General features: G+C 38.3%; 6 protein-coding genes across 6 annotated transcripts; 3 read left to right on the forward strand and 3 right to left on the reverse strand.

The window, feature by feature from the left end:
- Positions 1 to 2,673: 2,673 nt before the first annotated feature.
- LOC107598663 (claudin-3-like) lies at positions 2,674 to 3,321 on the reverse strand. The gene has a single exon (XM_016290056.1). The coding sequence runs from the start codon at positions 3,319 to 3,321 to the stop codon at positions 2,674 to 2,676; it is 648 nt and encodes a 215-aa protein (XP_016145542.1).
- A 4,589-nt stretch (positions 3,322 to 7,910) lies between these two features.
- On the reverse strand, positions 7,911 to 9,016 carry LOC107598664 (claudin-4-like). Its single transcript, XM_016290057.1, has one exon. It carries the CDS (start codon positions 8,980 to 8,982, stop codon positions 8,326 to 8,328), a length of 657 nt encoding a protein of 218 aa, XP_016145543.1. The 5' UTR covers positions 8,983 to 9,016; the 3' UTR covers positions 7,911 to 8,325.
- Positions 9,017 to 9,595: 579 nt separating this feature from the next.
- Positions 9,596 to 25,242, forward strand: LOC107598615 (claudin-4-like). Its single transcript, XM_016290011.1, has 3 exons — positions 9,596 to 9,600; positions 22,487 to 22,493; positions 24,746 to 25,242. The coding sequence occupies exon 3, from the start codon at positions 24,775 to 24,777 to the stop codon at positions 25,240 to 25,242; it is 468 nt and encodes a 155-aa protein (XP_016145497.1). The 5' UTR covers positions 9,596 to 9,600; positions 22,487 to 22,493; positions 24,746 to 24,774.
- LOC107598566 (claudin-9-like) lies at positions 10,763 to 11,416 on the reverse strand. Its single transcript, XM_016289940.1, has one exon. It carries the CDS (start codon positions 11,414 to 11,416, stop codon positions 10,763 to 10,765), a length of 654 nt encoding a protein of 217 aa, XP_016145426.1.
- Positions 17,993 to 19,055, forward strand: LOC107598569 (claudin-4-like). The gene has a single exon (XM_016289942.1). The coding sequence runs from the start codon at positions 18,040 to 18,042 to the stop codon at positions 18,658 to 18,660; it is 621 nt and encodes a 206-aa protein (XP_016145428.1). The 5' UTR covers positions 17,993 to 18,039; the 3' UTR covers positions 18,661 to 19,055.
- On the forward strand, positions 20,971 to 21,603 carry LOC107598567 (claudin-4-like). The gene has a single exon (XM_016289941.1). The coding sequence runs from the start codon at positions 20,971 to 20,973 to the stop codon at positions 21,601 to 21,603; it is 633 nt and encodes a 210-aa protein (XP_016145427.1).
- Positions 25,243 to 25,245: the final 3 nt, after the last annotated feature.

Consider the following 25,245-nt stretch of genomic DNA (forward strand, 5'->3'; position numbering starts at 1 on the left):
TATATGTAAGGTTACATGAATGAGTGGTTCTATCATAAGCATGCATAAAATAGTCTACAATACAACAGATAATATACAAGACAGCAATAATATACACAATGACCTGAAGGGTATGTGTTTTCATTCAAAGAAAGGTCTTCCTATGAATTAATTAGTAGAAAAGTCCATTTCTACTGTGCATTTTGGATTTCCTATGGAGATTGTAGTGAGAAAGGTGTTTCTCAACTTGCCATTAGGTCGTAAATGGATCTGGTCAAGCAGAGGTGTTGTGGTTGCCATGGGGACCAGGGGCCTGCTCGGCTTCCTGGGGTGTTACGCATTTCGGGGGGGAGGGTCCATAGGTCCTCATATGGCTTGTTAACTGAGGGGTGTTACAGAGTATTTGTTAAATATAGCTAACAAAATATATATTGTGTGTTTGATTGGTCCAGACGCTACAGTGGTAATATTATCAAGGTAGGTTATTTAGCCTGCATGCTGTCCTTAAATGAGCTGACACTGATCCTGTGTTTATAGAAACAGTTGACATACCCTGGTAAAGCGATATGCTGATGTATGTGTCACCCATATGAGGCCCTCTTCGATATTTCACGTTGCCACTGTTAGAAGCTGCCAAAATTGGTTCTCCATCAAGTAATTTTATTGCAACACATTACACAACAGAAATAATAAAAGTGGTTTCTGAAGAATTTTCCTTTTTATTTATTTATTGATTTTTTTTTGCCATAATGAAGCTAATTCTTCAGCTAAATAATTCAGCTCTGACAAGTGTATTTGTGTAACTCTGCTGTTTCTCTGTTGTTCTGTCCCTTACGTGCCACCAAGCTTGCGTGGCTTGAGTTTCAGGTTTTCTCTAGTCATCATTACACCCTTATAAAAGAAGAGATACAGAGATGATTTCAAGCATCTAGACCAGGGGTGCCCAAACTTGGTCCTGGAGGGCCGGTGTCCTGCAGAGTTTAGCTCCAACTTGCCTCAACACACCTGACTGGAAGTTTCTATGCCTAGTAAGGCATTGCTTAGCTGGTTCAGGTGTGTTTAATTAGGGTTGGAGCTAAACTCTGCAGGACACCGGCCCTCCAGGACCGAGTTTGAACACCCCTGATCTAGACTATATATGGACACTAGGACAAAATTACCATTTACAGAAACCTGTACTCCTCAACTGTTCTTTCTGCCTCAGTGCTCACATATAAAGTACTCAAACTCCCACCATTCTGACCCTCCTCTCACATTTCTGGCCAACACTTAAGGCCAGATTTTAGTTCAGTTTATTTTGTTATTTTATATTTTAGCATACAAGATTAAGTGGAAGTATGTGTTTATGAAACAATAATATATGCAGTGCTGGGGGTAACGCATTACAAATAACGTGAGTTACGTAATCAGATAACTTTTTTCAAGTAACTAGTAAAGTAACTCATTACTTTTTAATTGACAAGAGAATATCTGAGTTACTTTTTCAAATAAGTAACGCAAGTTACTGTTTTTTCCAATTTTTTGATTGACAGCTCTCCTGTCCCCATGTTGAGAGAAATCAGAAGATGTTACTGTAGTTCTAAAATAAATATGAATATGCATTCATTCATCTCACTCACACACAAAAAAACACAGATTCAGTATTCCTCAAAATGAATAAAAATAATGCAACTCAGAATATGACGCAAACCTGCAATAATTAAAAGTTAAACAACACAAATATCCTTTATGTATTTAATCCCATTCTATTAACTAATGTATTTACTTCTGACCTTCGATGATCCAGTTCAACCCTACTAATCAGCAAAAATTACTCTAGACAAACATTTGTTTATGGCTAAAGTGTGTTGAAATTTCTTCTTCTGCATTCTACTCTACGGACGTAAATTTACTTTCTCTTCAGCCTGAGGCTTATTCATTTCACTTTTGGTGTGAAAAGTCTTTTATATTTGCCAAAAATATAACTTTTTATTTTAAAAACAAACAAGCAAGCCCTGTCCAGATTTAAAAAGTAACGGAAAAGTAACGTAACGCATTACTTTACATAAAAAGTAACTAAGTACTAAGTTACTTTTTTATGGAGTAACGAAATATTGTAATGCATTATTTTTAAAAGTAACTTTCCCCAACACTGAATATATGTACAAGAAAATGTACGTGCTTCTCAAATTCCATTTGTACAAATAGACAAGAATAACCGTATAAATAATAAAGAAATGCAAATTGCAATTTGAATCATACACAGTGTCTAGTTGATGGTTTAAGAAAAAAGGATAATGACATTTTAAATTCTACAACATGTAGTGAACACACAGTCAACTTGTCTGTGTCAAAATACATCTAAATAAAACATAAAATCTTAGTGCAACTAGTCCAGCAAACTACAAAAATTACCAAAAAATCAGCTATATACATCTCAGTTAACTAAAAACTTTGTCGAGATTTCAGTTGAACGTAACAGTCCTAGTTTGCATGTTCATAGCAATTACAAAAGGTAATTTCTCACTGTCAGTGTCCTTAAATGCTGAACAGCCAACATCGCACTTACATGAAACCCTAAAACATCAAACAACTCCATGAGACATGTTTCCTCCCCACGATGGAGAATGCATGGCATATTTTCACTTTTTCCAGAAAATGATGCCCATGTATTGATCACTACAACACTGAATTCAGAGTTGTCCTTTGTTTGTTTCACACATAGTCTCTTCTGTCATATCCTCCCCCACCGGTCGAGCGAGACGCAGAATACGGCATCCGAGACGGGTTATATTTTTTCTCCTGTGGAGGGCAGGAGCAACAAAGCAACGAACCCCCCAAAATCAGGAGCGCAGCTGCTGCCCAGCCGATGTAGAGCGCCGCTCCCAGCTCCCGTCTCCTGGCGTCAGGCAGCAAAGGGTTGTAAAAGTCCCTGATGATGCTGTTGGCAGACCAGGATATGGGAATCAGCTGCATAAGCCCAGCTACGATGAACAGCACCCCTCCAAGGATCATGACTTTAGCTTTGGGCGACTCTTCTTCAATGCAATTAGTGCACTTCGCTCCTCCGATGGACACCAGTACAGCCAAGACGGTCAGAAGGATGGATATCACAGTCAGGGCTCGAGCTGCCTGGAGGTCTTGAGAGAGAGCCAGCATGGAGTCATAGACTTTACACTGCATCTGTCCGGTGCTCTGAACCACGCAGGACATCCACAGGCCATCCCAGATAATCTGAGCCGTCACGATGTTGGAGCCGATGAAGGCTGTGACCCTCCACATGGGGACAGCACAAGCCACGATGGCCAAAAGCCAGCCCAGCACACATGACACAATACCGATGAGCTCCAGGCCTAAAGACATGTCTTCTTGAAGGAACTGTTCCAGCTACATGCAATACCAGAGATGCTGGTTAAATAACTGGACAGCAGTTTGAGAACCTGCAATATAATCCTAATTTGGGCCAATGCCTCGGAGCAAACAGAGCGCATCTGTGACAAAACAAGTGTCCTTTATAGCCCAGATCAGGTAGAGAGGAGGAGCCTGTTAGGATGGAGACATTACACAAAGGAAGGGCTAGTCACACCAGAACAAAAACTGCTCTCCATTACTGGAAAGTAATGGGAATCAAGAACAAAAGATCATGTATTTGCACATTCCACAATGACATACATTTTTATAAAGGTAGAGACAAAATAAAACATTTTAAGATATTCTTTTGAATGGACGGGTCATTTTACTGTATTGCCCACAATTACCTCTTGATTATTTTTAAGCTATTTAATTACACTTTTTAGTACAAAATTCATAAACTACATATTTTTCTTAATTGATCTTTATTCCTATAAACCCCTATCTATAAACTGAATATAAAATATGAAAAGAATACAGACTGAAGACAGAATATTAACTTAAAATAAAAATAATAACAATAATAATAAAAAGTTAAATGTCTATATTATGTACTTGTATATTCCCTATACAAATTAAATTGATAATGCACCCAGCACTCGCCTCATGCCCACAGCTCAGGATCATTGATGTTCACGTCTCTGGATGGCACTGACCACTGGGGATATGAGAAACTTTTCCACATGGAGAAAGCTGTAGTACTCTACCTGTGTCCATTAGCGGCTCTCTATCGGAAGTCCATGAAGCACATCTGTCAAAGCCATTCCATGTCACGGCTAACCTGGCGGGCAAGACTCATCTCATCTGGACAGGCTGGATCGATTCTCTGCGCACATTAGCCATGCTGCCGGTTTATCAAACCAAGCTCCTTAAGGCCGTGGATGAGAATGGCCTGGATGCTAAACTATTCAGAGCGCTTTCAGTGCCACAGACTTGACTCTGCACTCAAGGTGATGCCACAGTACATTGGTTGCAGTATGGGGAACCTCATTGTCTAGGACCGATATTTGTGGCTAACCCTGACAGAAATGAGGGACTCTGATAAGACAGTGTTTCACCATGCAACTGAACCCGACCAGCCTCTCAGTGGTTGCCATTAACAGCTTTGATGAGAGATTCTTGGGGGCACAAAAGAGGTCAAATGCAATGCAACACGGCCTGTCAGGCTCGTTCCTGCTCATCTTTATCTCACTACCCAAAGAAAGCCTCAGAAAGAGCCTGATTCAGCTCTACAGTCATGGTGCAGATGGCTACACAAAATCGTGTTCAAAATCGGCAATGAATCGCCTGCGATTTGTGTAGCTTGTCAGTGAACTACGGCTCTGTGTAGTAAATGCCGCTCCATCTGAAAGCATGTGCTGGAGATTTACTACTAATCACAGGAGCAGCTTTACTGACAAGATGCACATGAAAATCGCATTCAATTTTTTGCACAGCCCTACTGTGCATACATACTGTTGGATTGAGGTGTGGAGGTCATTAATGTAACTGAACCCATTGTCAGGTTCATGGAAATAACTTGTAATCGTGTATGCCATTAGAAGATGAGTGAACTGTAGCCAATAAAGGATGCACATGGTCAGCAAAAATACTTCTTCTTCTTCTTCTTTACCTTTATTTAACCAGGAAGAAACTCATTGAGATTAAAAGATTGAGATCTCTTTTTCAAGAGTGTCCTGGCCAAGATAGGCAGCAGTACAACCATACATACACTCTTAAAAATAAAGGTGCTTCACAATGCCATAGAAGAACCTTTTTGTCTAAATGGTTCCATAAAGAACCTTTAACATCTGAAGAACCTTTCTGTTTCACAAAAGGTTCTTTGTGGCGAAATAAGGTTCTTCAGATTACAAAAAGGTAAGAAAGAGATGGTTCTTTAAAGAACCTTTGAATGAATGGTTCTTTGTGGAACCAAAAATGGTTCTTCTATGGCATCCCTTGAAGAACCTGTTGAAGCACCTTTATTTTTAAGAGTGTACATACAGGTACAAAATATAGTAACATAAAACAACTGAAATAGCGAATCCTTTAAAATAAACCACAATCAATAACACATCAGGCAGAACATCTACAGCCAGATGTGACATCCTCTTAAAAGCGACCAACGAGACCAGCGTATTAATTTTCATAGATTTCTGTAATTTGTTCCATGAAGAGGGAGCAGCATACTTAAAAGCCTTTTTTCCCAGCTCAGTTCTAACCTTTGGAACAGACAGAAGGAAAAGATCCTGTGAACGAAGATTGTAAGTCCCAGTATTATTTACACTGATGTAGGTCAGAAGCTAGGATGGAAGTAGACCTAAAAAAGCTTTGTATATAAAGATATACCAATGTTGAAGTCTCCGCATTGATAGAGAAGGCCATCCAACACGATCATACAGTTCACAATGGTGAGTGAGGACTTTAAAACCAGTGATGAATCTCGGAGCTCCATGGTATACAGTGTCCAGTGCATGTAAACTTTGAGACGAAGCATGCATGTATAAAACATCACCATAGTCAAGTATAAACATAAAAGTGGCAGAAACCAGCCTATTTCTAGATTCGAACGAAAGGCAGGATTTGATTCTAAAATAAAACCCTAATTTAAGTTTTAATCTTTTTGCTAGGTGCTGAATATGAAAGGTAAAAGAAAGAGATTCATCTATTAAAGTACCAAGATATCTGTATTTAGAGACACATTCAATCTTCGTTCCCTGGGAAGTGAGGATTGAAGGCAGATTTGATTTGGATTTAAAATTTGAAAAAAGCATGACTTTTGTTTTTTCAGCATTTAAAACAAGTTTTAAATCATAATTTAGAGACACATTCAATCTTCGTTCCCTGGGAAGTGAGGATTGAAGGCAGATTTGATTTGGATTTCAAATTTGAAAAAAGCATGACTTTTATTTTTTAACAAAACTTGTTTTTAAAGTTGTAATTGGGAGAGAGCCTGGTCTGCGGTGGGTGCTGAGCAATACAGTACAGTACAGTGTTATCTGCATAAAAATGAAATTTTCCTTTAGACACGTTACTATCAATGTTATTTATATAGAGAATAAAAAGTAGTGGCCCCAAGACTGACCCCTGAGGCATGCCTTTTGTTATTTTGAGATAGCGAGAGGTGTTGCCCTCCGCCTGCACACACCGAGTTCTGTCTGTAAGATAATTATCAAACCAGCTGACAGTTTGTTCAGAAAGTCCAGCCCTACACAGTCTGTGCTTAAGCACTGTGTGGTCCTACACGTTGGATGTGGCATTTTAACATTGCTCAATTAGTATTGGGACCCGAAAGCCGGCATCCCCACTGAACAATTAATGAAATGTTCAGGTGAAAATACAAACTTTTGAACATGTGTTTCAAAGTGGACATTTTTATAAATGATGCCATCATCTTCTCTGTGATTTTGTGAAAACGGCGATGTCATGCACGTGTATTACGTGTTCAGTCTGTAGGTATGTGCGCATGAGTGTAGTGTTTCTTTACATAGTTGCATCACCAGCTACTTTCCTGGCATGAATAATACAGCGTTTTTGGTAAGACTTTAGATTATGCAACACTATTCACTATTAACTAGTTGCTTATTAGCATGCATATTACTATCATATTACCTGTTTATAAGTAGTACTTATAAAGCACATACTGTATTAATGCCTTATTCTGCATGACCATATTCTAGATACCCAATTATAACTATACTACAACAACTACGTTACTTTCTATCAGCAAATTAGGAATTTATTGAGGAAACCTTTTCAAAACTGCGAAGGAAAAACTTTCTGTTTCTTCATTCACTATCCCTTATACAGTAAATGCCATATTGTCCACTATACAGTGTACAATTTGAATAACCCTAAAAGTTCTAGCATCTTTTCTTTTTTACACAGACTTTAATAGTGTGCACCAGAGAGGACTCATCAATATCATCAATTGATTAGACAAATGTACCTACATTCGAATATATATATACAGCATTAAGATGGGGGGGGATGCCGCTCTTAAGAAAAATGTAAATTTACTTTTAAACATATTTAGACACACATCAGCCAATGTGTCAAGGCATTGCAAGTTATGTCTCATATTTTATGGATTGCATGATACTCAACTGTATCAAAGTTACAGTCCTTTAAGCTAAAAATACTCGAAGCTGCATGGATGTTCTCAAAGGTCCTTAAGCAGCTTCAAGCTCTGAGAGATTCTTCTGTGTTTTTGTTACATTCCATGACCCACTGCCTTATCTTCATCCCTGAAACAGGCCCATTGTCTGGGACTGGCTTAGATTAGGGCCCTAACAAAGACAAGCTTCTTGTGCAGAGAGCGAGTAGTCCTTGAAAACAGGTGAATAGCTAGGCCTAGTGACAGCTGATTCAACTCATCACCTCATTATTGAGGAAGGTTTCTTAAACTGACTATTCTTCATTGTGTTTCATAGACAACTCAACAAAGGTGGCACAGTAAGTTTGGTCAGTGCATTTTCAAAGACTTTTTTGAAACAAATGAGTTGTATTTGAAACAAATGGCAAGGACCAGAAAAAGTCATAGTATTTTTTTAATGGCTAAGGTTAATTTTCAAACCCTGCAGCAGACAGAGAAGTGGCACACTTAGACTACAAGAACATGAATTCATGCATCATATAAATCCATGCAATGGCAATTTTACAAAAGAAGCACTGAAGAAACATTTTAATTATTGGTAATAACACAATACTAAAAATGACAACATCGTTATCAATATACACATGGCTATGAACATACTTATTCATGTGCTTATTAATAACGTAATACTTGCAATTCTTAAAAACTGCTTGTATAAACTGGGTAACAAAAGAAAGCACACAGCAAACTAGGAAATACACTTGAATGGCAAAACAGCAGAACTCACTGTACAGAAATACACACAGTCTTGTGCCTTGTCATCACGTTCTCTGTTCAGGACACAAATTAACAGAGTTGCATCACAGAAAGAGTATGTATATTCACACATAGTCTCGTTTGTCAAAGCCACTGGGCGGTACAGAACGTGCAGCGGAGTAAACCATCCTGCTGGGTGGGCCGTACCTATTCTCCTCCTGTGGGGGGCAACTGCAGCAGAGAATCCCCCCGCCGATCAGCAGAAGGGCGCTAGATGCCCATCCCAGGTAAAGAGACGCACCTATCTCCCTTTTTTGTGCCTCAATGATTACGGGGTTGTAGAAGGACCTGATGATACTGTGAGCAGACCAGCACACAGGGATCAAGTGCATGACCGCAGCGCAGATGAAGGTGACTCCAGCGACGATCATAACTTTGGCTTTGACGCGCTCCTCCTCTAGGCATTTAGTGCACTTGGCCCCCACAATGGAGAGCAGGAATCCCAGTACTCCCATCACAATGGCAATCACACACAGAGCCCGGGCCGCCTGCAAGTCTGAGCTCAGAGCCAGCATAGAGTCGTAGATTTTGCACTGCATCTGACCAGTGCTTTGCACCACGCAGTTCATCCAGATTCCCTCCCATATGGTCTGCGCCGTTACGATGTTCACCCCGATGAAAGCCGTAACCTTCCACATGGGCAAAGCGCAAGACACGATGCCTACAATCCAACCGAACACAGCTAAAGTGACCCCTAGTATCTCTAACCCTAGAGCTGCCATTCTGTTTTAAGAATTCGCAAAGGAAAGGCTCTCAGCACAATGGTTCATGCTTTATAATGCAACGATGAGGAAGGTGGAGTTATGTTGGAAAAAGTCTCGGGGGATTGGCTAAACTTTGAGTGAGTTTAACCTTGGCATGGAAACGAGTTAGTTTAATGATTTAGCTCTCTTCATCTGGTATTTCCCACTCGGAGACCAAATGGTGGATAGATAACAAAAGCCCAGCGGGAACTAGTTAAAGGATAACTGGCATGACTACTGCAAGTCTAGAGTTTTGAAGAAAATACTTCCAATGGCTTAAGATTGAAATGCATGCTTCAGGTGCATAAACGGGTATACTACATGCACAGACTTAATTTGTTTGGATACTATGAGCAGAGATTGATGTGAAAGTGATACTTCAACTGATTCGTCACCTGAGAAGGAGCAATAAAGACACTTAGGGCTGAGAGTCGACAAAGACTGAATCAGTGATGCCTGACAGTGTGACTTTAGCTGCTATCAGCAGTCCACGATTCCTCAAGGCCACACAATAATAGAATCACTCTAACCTAAACAGCATCAGGCATTATTAACTCTCTCGCTCGCTCTCTCACGCACACATTATGCACACACTTAGTCTTTAATCAGTCATGCATAGATATGTGAAGCCTGGTGACCTTTCATCAACCTTTGCAGTGTTTAATTATGTCGGAGCATGCGGAACAAGTGGAATGAGCATCTTCCAATTCTATTAACAGGTTTTCTTTCATACACTTTGGTTGTATATCATCTATGTCAATATTTAATTTTAATGAACAGTAAACTAAATACTGTTACAGTACCTTGAAGGATAATATTGAATGACTCCAAGACAAAAGTAGGTTAGCGTATTAAACCTACCAGAGCTTTACATATTTTCCAAATGACTGAACATTTTGAGAAAGAGTTACAGAAAGTAATTATTTAGGCATCTGCTCTGTAATATAGCAGGTGCTTTTATCTTCACCCGTGGAAGTCTCAGTTACGCTCTCTTGACTAAAGGATTGGGCACAAAGAGGTTTAGAGATTTACTAGAACAACCAGCGCATTGTCTTCATTCATGTTTGGGCCGACATGGAGAGTATCATTTATATTTGTGGTTGACCTGTAAGAGAAGGATTGATTTCAAATTATTACAAAGTGCACGGTTTTGCTGACATTCTTTGCTTCACTCTAGTTTCAGAGTTCTCCAAGTTTTTTTTTTATTTTTGCTACAGTTCCACCTTGATTTAATGTTATGTAATGCCTGTTTAAATAAATTCAAGTATGTTTGTCCATTAATTAATATGGTAACACTTTATATTAATAATCCACTTTAGACATTCTACTAACTATAAGTAACTTTGCACATACATGTCAACTGATTCTACTAACTCTAAACCTAACCTAACAGTCTACTAATACTCTAATGAGAGTTAGTTACAAATTTACTTATAGTTATTAGAATGTCTTAAGTGGACTCAAAATAAAGTGTAACCATTAATTTAGCAATATGATTTAGCAATCACATTTTCAGTGATATAAAAGAGCAACTGGTTATTCACCTCTTAGCATTTGGATCATGCAACACTTAGATCAAAAGACAAAGTTATTGCAACAATAACAATTACATTATAAAATGAAAATAAAAACAGGTGCCAGGTTGGTAATCAAAGTTCAGCACCAGTCATTAATTTGTTATTGACATTTCAATGCTAGTCATTTAGCAGTATTGTTGGCTTTTCTCTCAAGGTCCTTCACGTGCAAAGATTCAGACCTCTCAAACATAGTCTCTCCTGTCATATCCATTCACCGAGATAGATTTGATCCCCGAGTAGTCCACTCTTGTCGGCGCGGCATTGTTCTGTGCTTTCGAGGAGCAAGAACAAGACAAAATAGCTCCACCTAGGATCAGCAGGCAGGAGGCGCCCCATCCGAAGTACAGCGAGTTCCCAAACTCCCTCTTTTGCGTCTCCTCTAGAAGCGGGTTGTGGAAATCCAGGATGATGCCGTTAGCTGTCCAACAGACGGCCACTAGCAGCTGCAGCCCACACGTTATAAACGTCACCCCGGCTGCCAGCATAATGCGTGGCTTGTTTGCTGTATCTGAGGTGCAGTTGGTACACTTTGCCCCAGCCACTGCCAGAGCCATGCCCACCACACCGAGCAGTGTACTTACAACGGTGAGAGCCCGGGAAGCCTGCAGGTCGTCGGGAAGCCCCAGCATGGAGTCGTAGACTCGGCAGTGCATCTGTCCTGTGCTTTGCACCACGCAGCTCATCCACAAACCTTCCCACACGATCTGCGTGATGACGATGTTCTGGCCTATGTACGCCGCTACTCTCCACATGGGCAAACAGCAGGCAACCATCACGCCGAGCCACCCGGCCACGGTCAGGATCATCCCCAGGATCTCCAGGCCGGCTGAAGCCATCGCGCTTCGCTGTTCTGTTCTGTTTCACAGACTGCGGTGCTCAGGATCCAGGACTCAGCTCTGAAGATTAGCTCTGATATTAGAGACTTGAGGATTTGCTTAAATGAAGAAATGGTGAAAGAGAGAAAGGGAGAGAGAGAGAGAAAGAGAGCGAGGGAGGGAGGGAGGGAGAGAGATACGGTTTCTACCTTCTTTATACTGCTAAGAGAAGATGGAAGGTGGAGTCTTAGATGGCATCGTGGTTTGTGTGGTACAAGAGAGACTGGGGCTTTTTGTAGCACTTTTCTTGTAATGGGATGGCATTATTAAAATGATCCACTCAAATGCTTCATATCTGGAAGGTATTAGGTATTATTTTTATTTTTAATCAAATGCGACAATGAGGAAGAATAGCAGCGTGTTGCATGCATGAAAAAAGTGTTTGAAATCATTTTGATTGTTATCCTAAGAAGGAAGATTATAAACAATTAAAAACAATGCATTAAAAAGAACTAATATTTCTGTCTTCTTTACTTGTTCAGCCCCAGTAATTATATGGTTCAGATTTCAGTCCGGTTGATCTTTCAAGCGCCTGCCTGCCATGGCATCACATAAAAGTATACATGTTGTCCCACATTAAAATCTAGTGTCTCATGTGTCCTTGAGAAAATCTGCTGAATCACTCCTTTTTGAGAAGAGACAATTCATCTCTTTGTTTTCAGGAGTAAGACACATAATCCAACGGGATCTCGGGAGTATCCATACTGTATGTAAAGGGTGCTTCTAACACACTTACATTTTCCATATGTTTGCATGGAAACATACATTATTAGCATACTTCATAGAATTAATAGGCTGACTTTGTTCAGTGACATAGTTTGTTCTGCCACTTATCATCATATTGAGCACGCCAAGAAAACAGTAGATCTACAATATTAGCAAGTATGACTCTATTTACTTTAGTGACTTATTCTCGCTATTAACAATTTGCTTATTAGCATGCATATTACTAACATATTGGCTGTTTATTAGTATTTATAAAGCACATATCAATGCCTTATTCACCGTTGAACATATTTTAGATCCCTTAAACCTACCCCATACCTAAACTTAACAACTACCTTACTAACTATTAATAAGCAGCAAATTAGGAGTTTATTGAGAGAAAAGTCATATATGTGTTTTCTTTTCTAATGTGTTACCATATTAGCATAATATCAACATAAATTTATCACCGTGTTAGTTGTAGTGGGTGACTTACTATGCAACAAGCTATACGCTACCAAACAAATAGCTAACATAGCAGACTCATGGAAAAATACATTGGTTATTTTTTTTTTATCATGACTAATTTATTAATAACTCATCATCTGTATTAAAGAGAAAATAATAATTTCATCATATTTCATGTTTAAAGTGAATAAAATAGCCTTGACAGCCTCCTTACTGGAGTTCCACAACTACTGAAGAACTTTGTTTTCTCCCACTTTCTGTGTGTTGGTGAAGTAAAGGGGGAAAGCAGGCAGTGGTCCAAAGCACTGTGAGGCTAGGGAGGAGGACTCTAAATGTTTCTAAACTTAAAACACAGTTTTGTTTAGTTTTTTGCCCCATTTGCGTTTGTATTGTTTTACTACTTACAGTAAGTATAACTTTAAGTATATATCATTATATGTTTTACAACACACATCGTGGTTTTTAATGATATTTTTAGGGGGGGGGGGGCAACTAGAAACAAACGATCGCATATGTAAGCAGATGCATATGTAAAATATTGTGATCATCAAACATTAAACAGCATATCAATCAAAACTGCCTGACATTACAAGGGAAATGTCGACTCGGGAAGCGGTTTAGGACTGTGAAGCTTTGAGGGTGTTGATGGACTCGATCTACTCCATCTATGTTTTGATCATTATTCTGAATCCGGTGCGGACATAGTCTTTGACAAAAACCCGATTTTCTCAGCTTTTTGTAAAATTATTATTATTTTTTTTATAAAACTGGCCCACATTTAAGTGTTGATAAGAAAAGAATGCATGAACCTAGAATAAAACAGGGTTTTTTTCAGTTTGTAATTTAAAAGCAGAGGCTCTGTTGTTTCTTTTGACATATTGCATGTTCAGATATACATACAACACAATATTCTGGGGGCCATGAAAGTTTTTTGAAAATGCTAAAAAAAATAAATGCTGGCAGTGGCTGGCAACTTTAAAAAAAATGCTGGCAGGGAAAGAGAAAAAAAAAACTAAAATAAATGGCACTTTAGACAGAGGTCATGAGAGGGATCAGAGGAGAAGCACTTTTCAGAGTTGCTCAAATTTAGATAAAAAAAAAGCATACTAAAATGACCATTATGTTTTTTTTATTTCCAACCACAGTGCTGATAGGGGGATGAAAACAAAATACAAGGTCTGACAATTAGCACATATGAGACAAGACCCCAATAAATTGCTATAGAATTCAACTGTTTGGTTGCAAAACTTTGCATGATTAATTATTGCAAAGCTACAACAATCATTAACTGATATATATATATATATATATATATATACATATATATATATACAAAGATCAGTGGTGCATATACATTTAGAATATGTTCAGATCCCTTCATTATTTACTGAGCAATCTACTGATCAAGCCATAGTGATGTGATCCAATACTGACCGCCATTCAGTCTTTCTGGGGTGCATCTGTATGGTTGCATAAGAAATATAGTCAATTTCACAGTTGCATATGGTGCAAACCTTTTTCCAAAATGACAATGCTCCATTCACACTGCTAAGAATGTTAAATTTTGAATTTATTAAGTCAAATGACTTTCCAGATCTCAGGATCATCGAACCTTTATGAAAAGTTCTGGGCTACAGAGTACATTTGATTCCGTCACAAAATTAAATGACACCAATTAAAGATATAATTAGTTATTCCACTACACACAGGTCAGGTTTTATGTAACAGCAGTTCAAAAAAGATTGATACTGGAGACGAGATTTTCCTAAATCTAATCAATGGAGACTACAAACAGTGGAAAGATTTAATATTGTAGACTGCTTTCGGATGACTCCCAGTGCTTCTATCTATCTTGAAAAGATTCACTTTTGTTATCAAGGCTAAAACATTGTGCACGCCAAATATATTTTCATTGCATATGTTTACTGTTTTAGATTTAATTCTGTTGGGCTCTGTGTACAGTATGCAAATGGTGTACAGCATGTGTTGTATGTTTACATTCTTGCCTTTCACTGATAGAGGGAGCTAGTAGATAACTGCTGTTTGCTTGTTAGTTTGATGGACGTAAGAGTGACTTGTTGTTGTTGTGTTTAGTTTGTTATGTTTACAATATTACATATCCTGCCTTTAAGATCAGCACAGCATGTTGTGACTTGATGTGGGAGTGTGAACCTGTTCCGCCATAGTTTCTCATGATCAGTGCAGATCATTAATCAAGCTTACGCATTTAAGGCTTGCAGCCTCAGACTGGGAGGGAAAACAAGTGCAAAGGATATTTTTGCTCATTATTAGGATTTCTGAATTTTTTAAACAATTGTTTTTACAGTAGACCACCTACTGTATATTAGTTTTAATATAATACATTTAATCTATAATGTTGTGGTTTGTTATTCCAATTTTAAAATGAAATAAAAAATAGTTTATTTGTATCTGAAATCAGCTAAAACGGCATGGTTGGTTCAGCAAATATTTTATCTCACCTTTGCTTTTGTTAACCTTATCATTAAGGTTTAGGGTAAGGTTTAGTGGAGGTGGAAAGTTAATTTCAAACGCGATAAAGCATTAACCTTATGGCGCCTCACACCGAACATTTAATTTCTGAACTGACACGTAACACAGCCAACGTAATAAAACGTTGCGACGGGCGTCACGTTTAACTGTTTCAGAGAAAATTGAACACGCTTTAACTCCTAAGCGTTAGTCACTGGACACTTAACTTTGAAAGTGTCATGAAACATGCTACAAGCAATATCAGTTTGCAAAAATATACCCACAAGTACGCATTTCTTTCATGAAACTGGGCTGTTGATATCGTTTTGTTTTGTTTCTTCGCCTAACGCGTCAACAGAAATACTGCAAAATGTAAAAATGTCTTTATATATAAAGACATGTTATTTAATTATTTACTCATTATTTACGTGTGCTTTATTACAAGCCATTGTAAAATTGTTTGCATTTTATCAAACAACTTGCCAAGTGATTCTCAGTTTTAGTATTTTATTTAAATGTTGTTGTTGTTTTTTTGCTTTTGGATTAGATTAAAATTTTCAATACATCAAATATACCTTCAGAAACAGAAGAAAATTCACTAAATTCAGCTTCTTACCTAAGAAGAATATAAGTTATTGTTTTCTGTTGAGCTTTAGGATGTGTAGACCACTGTTATTTTTCTCTTCTAATGTGTTAATTGTTTAGAAACTCCGCAGTCTGTAATTAGTTGGCCGGGTCAAGCATCAAGTGCTCTCAGTGTTTGATCATTAGAAAGCACTGTTGAGTCATCAGTCGTTTCATTCTTCTAGATCGCTATCACAGTCTTGGTCATCCATAGAAACTCTGTCTACCATCCCATGAGCCCAGGGGTGAAACTCTCTGACATCTCGCATACTGCCTCTCCCCCATCAGCCCCGGGGGGAAGACATCTATTAACAGTTTCATTAGTAAGTACACAGGAATCACCAGAGTGTGGGACAAATGACTCACTGCTGGAAGTATATTTATGTGTATTTATGCTTCTTACTTTAATAAGACATTATTGTTTTTATCTGAATTACGTTTTTGCACATTCTGACCAAAGAGTCTCAGGTTGACATTTTATGAAAATGTTCTTCTGGCGACATTACAAAACTGAGCTGTTCATATTTATGTCTTTACATCTTTCCATATGTGTAATATTTCCCATACTCATTTTCCTACAAACAAGACAAGCCAGTTCTCCATGTAATCAAAGGTTTACAGTAGTCAACATTTGAAGTGGATCAAACAAGTCCATCAAAGTTGTCTTAAGACAAGAACGGGTATTGTTTTGGTTTTAGGACAACTTTGATGAAAGTTCAAATGTTGACTACTGTAGATGGTTTTAACAAGAGCCTCACTGAGTTTGAAAGCCTTACGCAAGTAGAAACTTCTAACTCATGTGTTCAGATACACATGATAGGACAAACCCAATTAAATGAACTACGATGCACTTGAATGTTCGAACAGACTGCAAAATGTGATTCATTGTATTCCCTACATTATGTGATTATGACTGCTTTACATAATCTTTTAATGTCAGTTTAAAAATGATTTGTGATTGTCTTTGTATTCAAATTTAATGATGTATTGAAATGTTTGATATTGCTAGAGCCTCTTTTAAAGAATTTAGAATAACCCATCTGAGAAGGTAATCTTTGGCAGACCATCTTTCCTCGAATCCATAATTGCACACATTCCTTACCTGTGTGTGTGTGTGTGTGTGTGTGTGTGTGTGTGTGTGTGTGTGTGTGTGTGTGTGACCGTATCCTCTTTCTCCTGGCCAAGGGGATTTTAATGAGCTGCCATGTAAAATAGAGCCATTGTTGTCCTTCTGGCCACCAAACAGAGCCTTCTTTCATTTATGAAACAATCAGTATCCCTCACTCTGTCGCTCTTTTTTCTATTTTCTACACAGCAAACACCTGGGATTGACTTTCATCCCTTCACCATGTGCTTGCAAACCCTTGGTGAAAAGTGAACACTTTTTAGTTATTTTAACTATATAGTGCTGCAGTGGCTTTAGGAAAGATTGCACCTCTTTTTCTGGACACTGGAAACCAGGTCAGCAACTGCATGTTTTTTTTTTCTCTCGTTTGTCTCTTTAGAAGTGCTTCTGTTTAGAAAAATACGAAGTATGAAGGGAAGTTTGCAGTCATATTCAAGCAACTGCGTTCACTGTCTTTTTGTGAGAGTGAAGAAGTGTGTGTGTAACACAAGTATTAGCGAGAGGGTGGCATGTGATATGCTTTGCTCGAAATGACTAATTTAGAAAAGCCCATTATGAAAATGGTACAGTTGTCACATAATTATCTCTAAGCAGGATCCTCCTCCTAAGCTAAAGCTTTATCTGCAATTAGCAAAAGGAGAAAAAACAGTGAATCAATGCTCAGTGTATTTTGGGTGTGTGTATAGAGGGTAAATCCCTATTTATCCCTTTATTTATTTATTTTAAAGTATTGCCATTAGTTAATTATGTTACTTCATCTTTCAAAACCCTTCACGTGCCTTGGGACACCCATTTTCGGTATAATATATTCGTGTCTGCCTTTATTTATGGATTACTCCTATCCTCTGTTTTTCTTAAAAGTGTACTTTCGTCGTTGAACCATGAGTCACGCTAATGTAAAACTATGAAATTGTGATTCATAAAATGTCCCGTTCAGCAAAAACAAATCCACCCAAATGCAATTCGAGTTAAGGTTTGTCACTGGGATTTGCTTGATTAATGACACCACAGCCTGGGGGCACATCATGGTGACGGTGCACCTGAGAGTGATTCGTGCGGCCCCTCCTTGTTTCACTTTGCATAAAAGGGCCCGCTTTACTCCCATGTTCACTGAAGCAGCTCTAGAGACCGAAGACTGTTCTTTTACACACAAGCAAAGCAGCGTGCTAGCATGGTATCAGCAGGGTTGCAGATGCTGGGCATAGCCCTGGCTATCATCGGCTGGATCGGGGTGATCGTGGTTTGCGCTCTCCCTATGTGGCTTGTCACGGCTTTCATTGGACAGAATATAGTCACTGCGCAAATAACCTGGGAAGGAATCTGGATGAGTTGTGTGGTGCAGAGCACCGGACAGATGCAGTGTAAGGTGTATGACTCCATGCTGGCTCTCGGCTCAGATCTCCAGGCGGCTCGTGCCCTGACTGTCATCTCCATCCTGGTGGGTGTCTTTGGCATCCTGCTAGCGGCTGCTGGAGGGAAATGCACCAACTGCATCGAGGACGAGCGCGCCAAGGCCAAAGTCGGCATCATTTCAGGAGCCATCTTCATCGTGGCTGGAGTTCTGTGTTTGATTCCCCTCTGCTGGACGGCCAATACAGTTATAAGGGACTTCTACAACCCTATGACCGTCAGCGCACAGAAGAAAGAGTTGGGAGCTTCGTTGTTTATTGGATGGGCTGCTTCGGCGCTGTTGATTATTGGAGGGTCGTTGCTTTGTGCAAACTGCCCTCCTAAAGATCAGTACACTGCTAAGTACACAGCTCGGCCTGGAGGAAACCAAGGCTATGTATGAAGAGGAACCAAGGAGCACTGTGAATAGTGACTTTAATTTGTATCTTGGTCAGATTTTGACCTGTTTGTGTTACAACTGACCATGTATGTGAATGTTCTGGTTGAATTAGCTGTCAGCTGCCAACATTTTATATAAATGGTCAAATAGTGAGAAAGTTTCAGGTCACAGAGCTGAATGGAACTGAACTGCCAACAATTGTGTGGGAACTGTAAATACCTCTTTTTAATTTTACCTGCTGGATTCACACACTGTGGATTCCCTCTTCAGATATGCTTAGTGTTAAGGATTTGTACAAAATGTAAATTTAATCATGTTGTGCTTTGTGACAGATATTTGTGCTATGCTACAAAACCTTTCAACTATATGCATTACAAACAAATAAATTCTTTAGAAACACACAACATTATTGTTTCTCGTGCTTCATTACACAGATAGAACAAACACAGTTAAGTTTGTACTCTCTTTGCATAGAGAGACGGTTGGGTTCTCAATAATTAGATGATAAAAAAAGGTATCTGGGAGATGTCACAACTACTGAAGTGCTAACTACATGCAGAGTGCAAAAGATTCACACACACACACAAAGACACAGACACACACACACACACTTACATGGACAGAGGGGGACTGACATGAATGGTATTTGACTGTAAGCATTATTGCAAAAAATATGCTTAAAAATTATTTGAAAAAATATATATATATATACTTCCAAACCTTGACAAATAATATTTGAATAATATCTTAAGAAATATCCAAATGTTCTTGATTTCATGTGCTGCTGATGGATTCATAGCATTCTTCAGTCATCTACTGGCCATTATTGTCATTACATGATTTTTACTTGAACACAAAGTCATGCAATTTTTCTTTTTTTTTACCAGATGGCAGCAGTCTGGCCCAAATATATATATATATATATTTTTTTTTATGTTTCACATTTGAGAAGTGTAGGATTTTACTGTAGTGAAGTTCCAAGAGTTTTAAGAAAAGTATGTTTTTGCCTGGGAATAAACGGTGGAAATGTCCAATAGCATTTTGTAGCCGATAAGCTATGTATCTACACAGAAATTTGACTTTCAGAAAAACAAAAACTGAAATAACTGCAGTAAAGCCCCTGTATCTAACATAAAAAAGTTAAATATTGTTTCATCAAAATAAATGTAAATAATTATTTGATCATAATTATTTTGATGAGTTGATGAATATTTATGATTCACCATTATGTGTCCCTGTTGATGTACAGTTTAAACTGTGTGATATTAAAAAAATCCAAGCAATGCAACATGCATTAACTAATTTTTTTTTATGTTTCACATTTGAGAAGTGTAGGATTTTACTGTAGTGAAGTTCCAAGAGTTTTAAGAAAAGTATGTTTTTGCCTGGGAATAAACGGTGGAAATGTCCAATAGCATTTTGTAGCCGATAAGCTATGTATCTACACAGAAATTTGACTTTCAGAAAAACAAAAACTGAAATAACTGCAGTAAAGCCCCTGTATCTAACATAAAAAAGTTAAATATTGTTTCATCAAAATAAATGTAAATAATTATTTGATCATAATTATTTTGATGAGTTGATGAATATTTATGATTCACCATTATGTGTCCCTGTTGATGTACAGTTTAAACTGTGTGATATTAAAAAAATCCAAGCAATGCAACATGCATTAACTAATAAATAAATGCATGACTGTGTATATATGACTATTTTCTAAGGGCTCATGAAACTGACTTTTTTTCATAGATCCACTGTAACAAATGCTCTTGCAATTGTGTGCCCATGAAGTATAGATGGCTGCCTCCAGGTCACGTACTTCTGGGTGAAGTATGTGAGCAACTGCCAATGAGATGAATGGAAACACTAGCAGAAAGCTCTCTCCGGTTAATCCAGATCACAACTGATCAGTAAAAAGATTTGAATGATCCTTTTGTGTGGTTTCAAAATAGATGAGAACATTTCTTAATGTGTTTTATGCTTTTCTGCACTTATCATCTACCTATCACAAAAATGTGAAGACAGCATACATTAAATATTTCCAACCATAAATCACCCATCTAAAGACAATATCTTTTCACAGTGCCTTTTACGTAAGCGCAAGGTCATTTTGAAAAGCAATTTGTTACTGATGACCTTGAAGTATTGCTGTGCTTCTGAAAACCTTTAGTTTTGTGTTTATAGTGTAAATGAGCAATCATAGGGGCTCTGCGTAGAAATCATCAGCTCCACCAAACTCCACCTTTTCAAACCTTTCCTATAAATAACAAACTTTTTCATCTATTGTATCGCTGTAAAGGCTGTGGTTTAAAAATGGTCTCCCAAGGACTCCAGATTATGGGCATATCCACAGCCATGCTGGGTTGGCTGGGGGTCATTATCGTGTGCGCTTTGCCCCAGTGGAAGGTGTCGGCGTTCGTTGGGGCCAACATCGTCACGGCACAGGTCATCTGGGAGGGCATGTGGATGAACTGTGTGGTGCAGAGCACTGGACAAATGCAATGTAAAGTCTACGACTCCATGCTGGCGCTCAGTTCTGATCTTCAAGCGGGCCGGGCCATGATCATCGTCTCCATTTTAACTGGACTCTGTGGAATCGTAATTTCTCTGGCTGGTGGGAAGTGCACCAACTGCATTGAGGACCAAGGGTCCAAAGCAAAGGCGTGCATCATTGCAGGCATTTTCCTAATTATCTCTGGACTTCTCTGTCTGATCCCAGTGTCGTGGGCAGCCAACACGATCATACAGAACTTCTACAACCCGATGATGGTAGAGGCCCAGCGGAGGGAGTTGGGCGCAGCTCTGTATATCGGCTGGGGGTCTGCTGGGTTGCTTTTACTGGGAGGAGGAATACTTTGCTGGAACTGCCCACCGAAGCAAGAACGCATCTACAACCCCAAGTTCTCCGCTGTGAGGTCCAGTTCTGCTCCAAGAGAGTTTGTCTGAGACGCAGAGCCCATAGAACTGGTCTTAAAATACACACTCAAGTGACTGATTGATCTAATTCATCACTGCGGGTCAGCAATTTATCTGTAGAGTTATTTTTTTTACATGTAATAGCATAACATTTTCATTCTTCCTCTTCACAATTACAAAGAATTATGAATACACATCTTCTAAATAGAGATGAAATATGTTGTGATAATGTATCATTTAGCTCCTTCCGTTCCGTTGGATAAATTCTATAAAATATATTCTTTTTTTTTAGCGCAAACAGAAGAGTGAAGTGCTAGAAACATCATGGGCTTCATTCCCTGGGAATGCTTGATGTATACCTTCAGTGCAAAGCAAATCGCTTTGGATAAAAGAGTCATGTATATATATATATACAGCTTTTATGGAGGGATTCTAAATATAGATTATTTATTTAAAATGTGTACAACAGTGCTGGGTCGACTACAAATTGTAATCCATTACTGATTCAAAATTACGCGAAAAAATGGAATTAGTAACATAATTCATTACGTTACACATTTTAGTTAATATAATCTGATTTAGGTAATATAATCTGATCAAATCGGATTACTTTTGACCTAACCACATATAAATAAGACAAAACATGGTTTTGTGCATTTTATTGTGTTTTACAGACAAAAGCCTTCCAAAGACATAGTAACGGATGGTTAACTCCTTGAGTGAGAATTCAAATAAACATTCATGTGTTCATCAGTAGTTGATGCAATGTTGAAATGTTGAGGAAACACTTCTAAGAACTGAAATTATTTTTGTAAGTCCGCTGGTCAAATGCTGTGTGGCCTCTCAGTTTTCTGTGTAATTATAGCCACCTGACTAGTGCATAGTCTTTGTGTGAATGTTTTCTGTATTTTAGTTTCTAAATGTATATAAGTGCTAGGCTATTTTAGAAAGGTCAATTTAAAAGATGATGTAGTAGAACTAGGGAGAATCAATAAATTGTAAATAACTTATTGCTATTGTGTGAATAATATGTAATCACGTAATCAATAAAAAAAAAGTAACTGTAGTCTGATTACAAGTATTTTAATTTGTAATTTCTAGTTACAAGTACTTAATTTTAAGCCCTGCACTGGTGTACAATAATACTTTTTTATTATTCTCTAATTTGTCATGGGTATATGTTATAAAACATTGCCATCAATAAAACAATTATAAAGGATGACTGTGATGTATATAAAGTATGACTCAGACTGTGATGTACGATATTAGTTAAAGCATTTATCAAGTTCATACATGTTTAAAAACTCTTGGGCAACAGTACACTTCCAATGTTATTTCACATATAAATAAATAAGTAAACAAACAAATACATGAATAAATAAATATGTGAAATAAATAAATAAATAAAAGACACATGGTTTAAATGTTATGGCAAAATCTGATCCCTAGTAATCAAAACATCAGAATATTTCTCTCTTGGCGCAATGCAACTACTTAGCATATGAGCATTAGCCTAATTAATATACAGGATGTTTATGTGACATGTTCCACATTCACTGGAATTTCTATGTCATTACTCAACAGTTGCAACTGCTTATTATTACTGAGATTCTAATTCCAGTGATGGAAACTCAAGGCATGTTGTGTAATGATTAACGGGCCCATAAATACTCTAAGGTTCTTTGAAGGCACTTAAAAGATGTCTTGCACTATAACTTTCTAACCTAAAATAAAGCCTAAACATTCTAAAAACTCACTGTTATCCTGACTATGAAACATCTTGAGCTCAAGATGTGTCTACATTAAGCAATGTTTTAAAATGTACGTTGCTAATGCAGTTTCTGCTACTGCATCTGGTAACATAAATCAAATGTACTGAATAATTTATAATTTATTCAGCATTTCACCTCTTTCAGATATCGATTTCATTTCATATCTTGTTAAACACCAGTGTTCATTAACTTGAAACCCGTTTCCTCTCATCTGAGAGAATGTTCAAATCTTTGTTCACAAGGATGAAGTCAATGACATTATATTTGACACAGTTAAGAAAGACAGCAGTTTCATGCAACCAAAACCAGGGGCCTCATTTATAAAATGTGCGTTCGCACAGATTTGATCTTAGAGTGTGCGTACGCTAAAATCCACGGCAACGTTCATATTTATAAAAATGGTCTTTGATGTGGAAAAGTACTTACTGTCACGTCAGGCAGTGTTCGGACTATACTGTGGACTTTGGGGGAGCCCTCTTGTTTTTTTTTTATAACGGGTGGGGGGGGGGGGCGTGCACTTGCGGCGTTTTCAGGGGAGCCCATGTCTTATTAAGGGGGGCCGAGCTGCCCCTAGCTCCCCTGTAGTTTTCCTTGTGGCAAAGTCGGAGTACTGCAGCTGTTTGAACATCTAAGCTGCAATAATAATAAAAGCGGTGTATGTGCAAGCACCGAATTAATCATAAACAACAAAGATGCAGTGTAAGAGATTAATTGTGCAGTGTAGTCAGATTTTTTATTAACGGGAGTTTTTGCGAGATTAAACTGACCTTTTTAGTATCCTAATGTTGAGAGTTCTTTACTCGCTTTCTGTACACAGTTTATTCCGTTGTTTTTATATCATTTTATTTTACAAGAGAACTTGCGAAGTCTTGTTTTAGCCTACAACTAATGCGTAACATAGAAAAAAAAATGCATAAACGCATCTCCAACACATTTGAGCAGCATTAGTAAACTGTATAAATATAAAGAAATGCCAAATCACATGCAGGTTTTTCCAGACCGGAGACCATAATCATATAATAATTGATTTTATTATGATATGAAACGTCCAATTTTTCTTTCAGTAATGTTTTTAAACGTTTTTTGTGATACTAAATGTTTTATTAGTTGTCAAAGCAAGTGATTTTAAAAGTAGGATGGCTCACTTTTTATAACATGATTGAAAATGTTACTTGAATTCGTAGTTTATTCTTACTTTTGGAAACCTAAATGTTTTATAATTACCGTATTGGCCCGAATATAAGACGACCCTGATTATAAGACGACCCCCCTTTTCCCAGATGTACCTTTTGGAAAAAGGCTTTTTAAAAAACAAATCTTGTTTTTTCTCAGTAAGAAAACTCTGAAGGCGAGGAACAGAAGTCATTACTACGATTAACAGAGGAGCAAACACTTGGCAGGCCAACGAAGCCGAGCAGACGAGAGAAAAATGGTGTCTATGTGTCGACAGATCCTAGGCCTTTCCCTGGCCATTATTGGTTTCTTGGGTGCTATCCTAAGTTGCGCCCTTCCCATATGGAAGATGACTGCGTTCATTGGAGCCAACATCGTGACAGCACAGATCATCTGGGAGGGCTTGTGGATGAACTGTGTGGTTCAGAGCACAGGGCAGATGCAGTGCAAAATCTACGACTCGCTCCTGGCTTTACCTCAGGACTTGCAGGCTGCTCGGGTGCTTGTGATCATTGCCATCATTATCTGCCTCTTTGCGCTCGTCCTGGGGATTGCCGGTGGAAAATGCACAAACTTTGTCAAGAGGGAAGACAGCAAGGCAAAGGTGGCTATCGCCAGTGGTGTGATCTTCATCATCGCCGGAGTGTTGGTCCTGGTCCCCGTCTGTTGGTCAGCTTCCTTAACCTGGTTTCAGGCCGATCCGACTTCGACTCCTCCCTTCTGAGAC

Source organism: Sinocyclocheilus grahami, unplaced genomic scaffold (genome assembly GCF_001515645.1).
Source record: "Sinocyclocheilus grahami isolate Dianchi unplaced genomic scaffold, SAMN03320097.WGS_v1.1 scaffold253.1, whole genome shotgun sequence".
In the NCBI taxonomy this organism is placed as follows: Eukaryota; Metazoa; Chordata; class Actinopteri; order Cypriniformes; family Cyprinidae; genus Sinocyclocheilus; species Sinocyclocheilus grahami.

Coding starts and splice junctions, on each gene's coding strand:
- LOC107598569 (XM_016289942.1), top strand. CDS start 18,040: ATGGTATCAGCAGGGTTGCAGATGCTGGGCATAGCCCTGGCTATCATC.
- LOC107598663 (XM_016290056.1), bottom strand. CDS start 3,321: ATGTCTTTAGGCCTGGAGCTCATCGGTATTGTGTCATGTGTGCTGGGC.
- LOC107598566 (XM_016289940.1), bottom strand. CDS start 11,416: ATGGCTTCAGCCGGCCTGGAGATCCTGGGGATGATCCTGACCGTGGCC.
- LOC107598664 (XM_016290057.1), bottom strand. CDS start 8,982: ATGGCAGCTCTAGGGTTAGAGATACTAGGGGTCACTTTAGCTGTGTTC.
- LOC107598615 (XM_016290011.1), top strand. CDS start 24,775: ATGGTGTCTATGTGTCGACAGATCCTAGGCCTTTCCCTGGCCATTATT.
- LOC107598567 (XM_016289941.1), top strand. CDS start 20,971: ATGGTCTCCCAAGGACTCCAGATTATGGGCATATCCACAGCCATGCTG.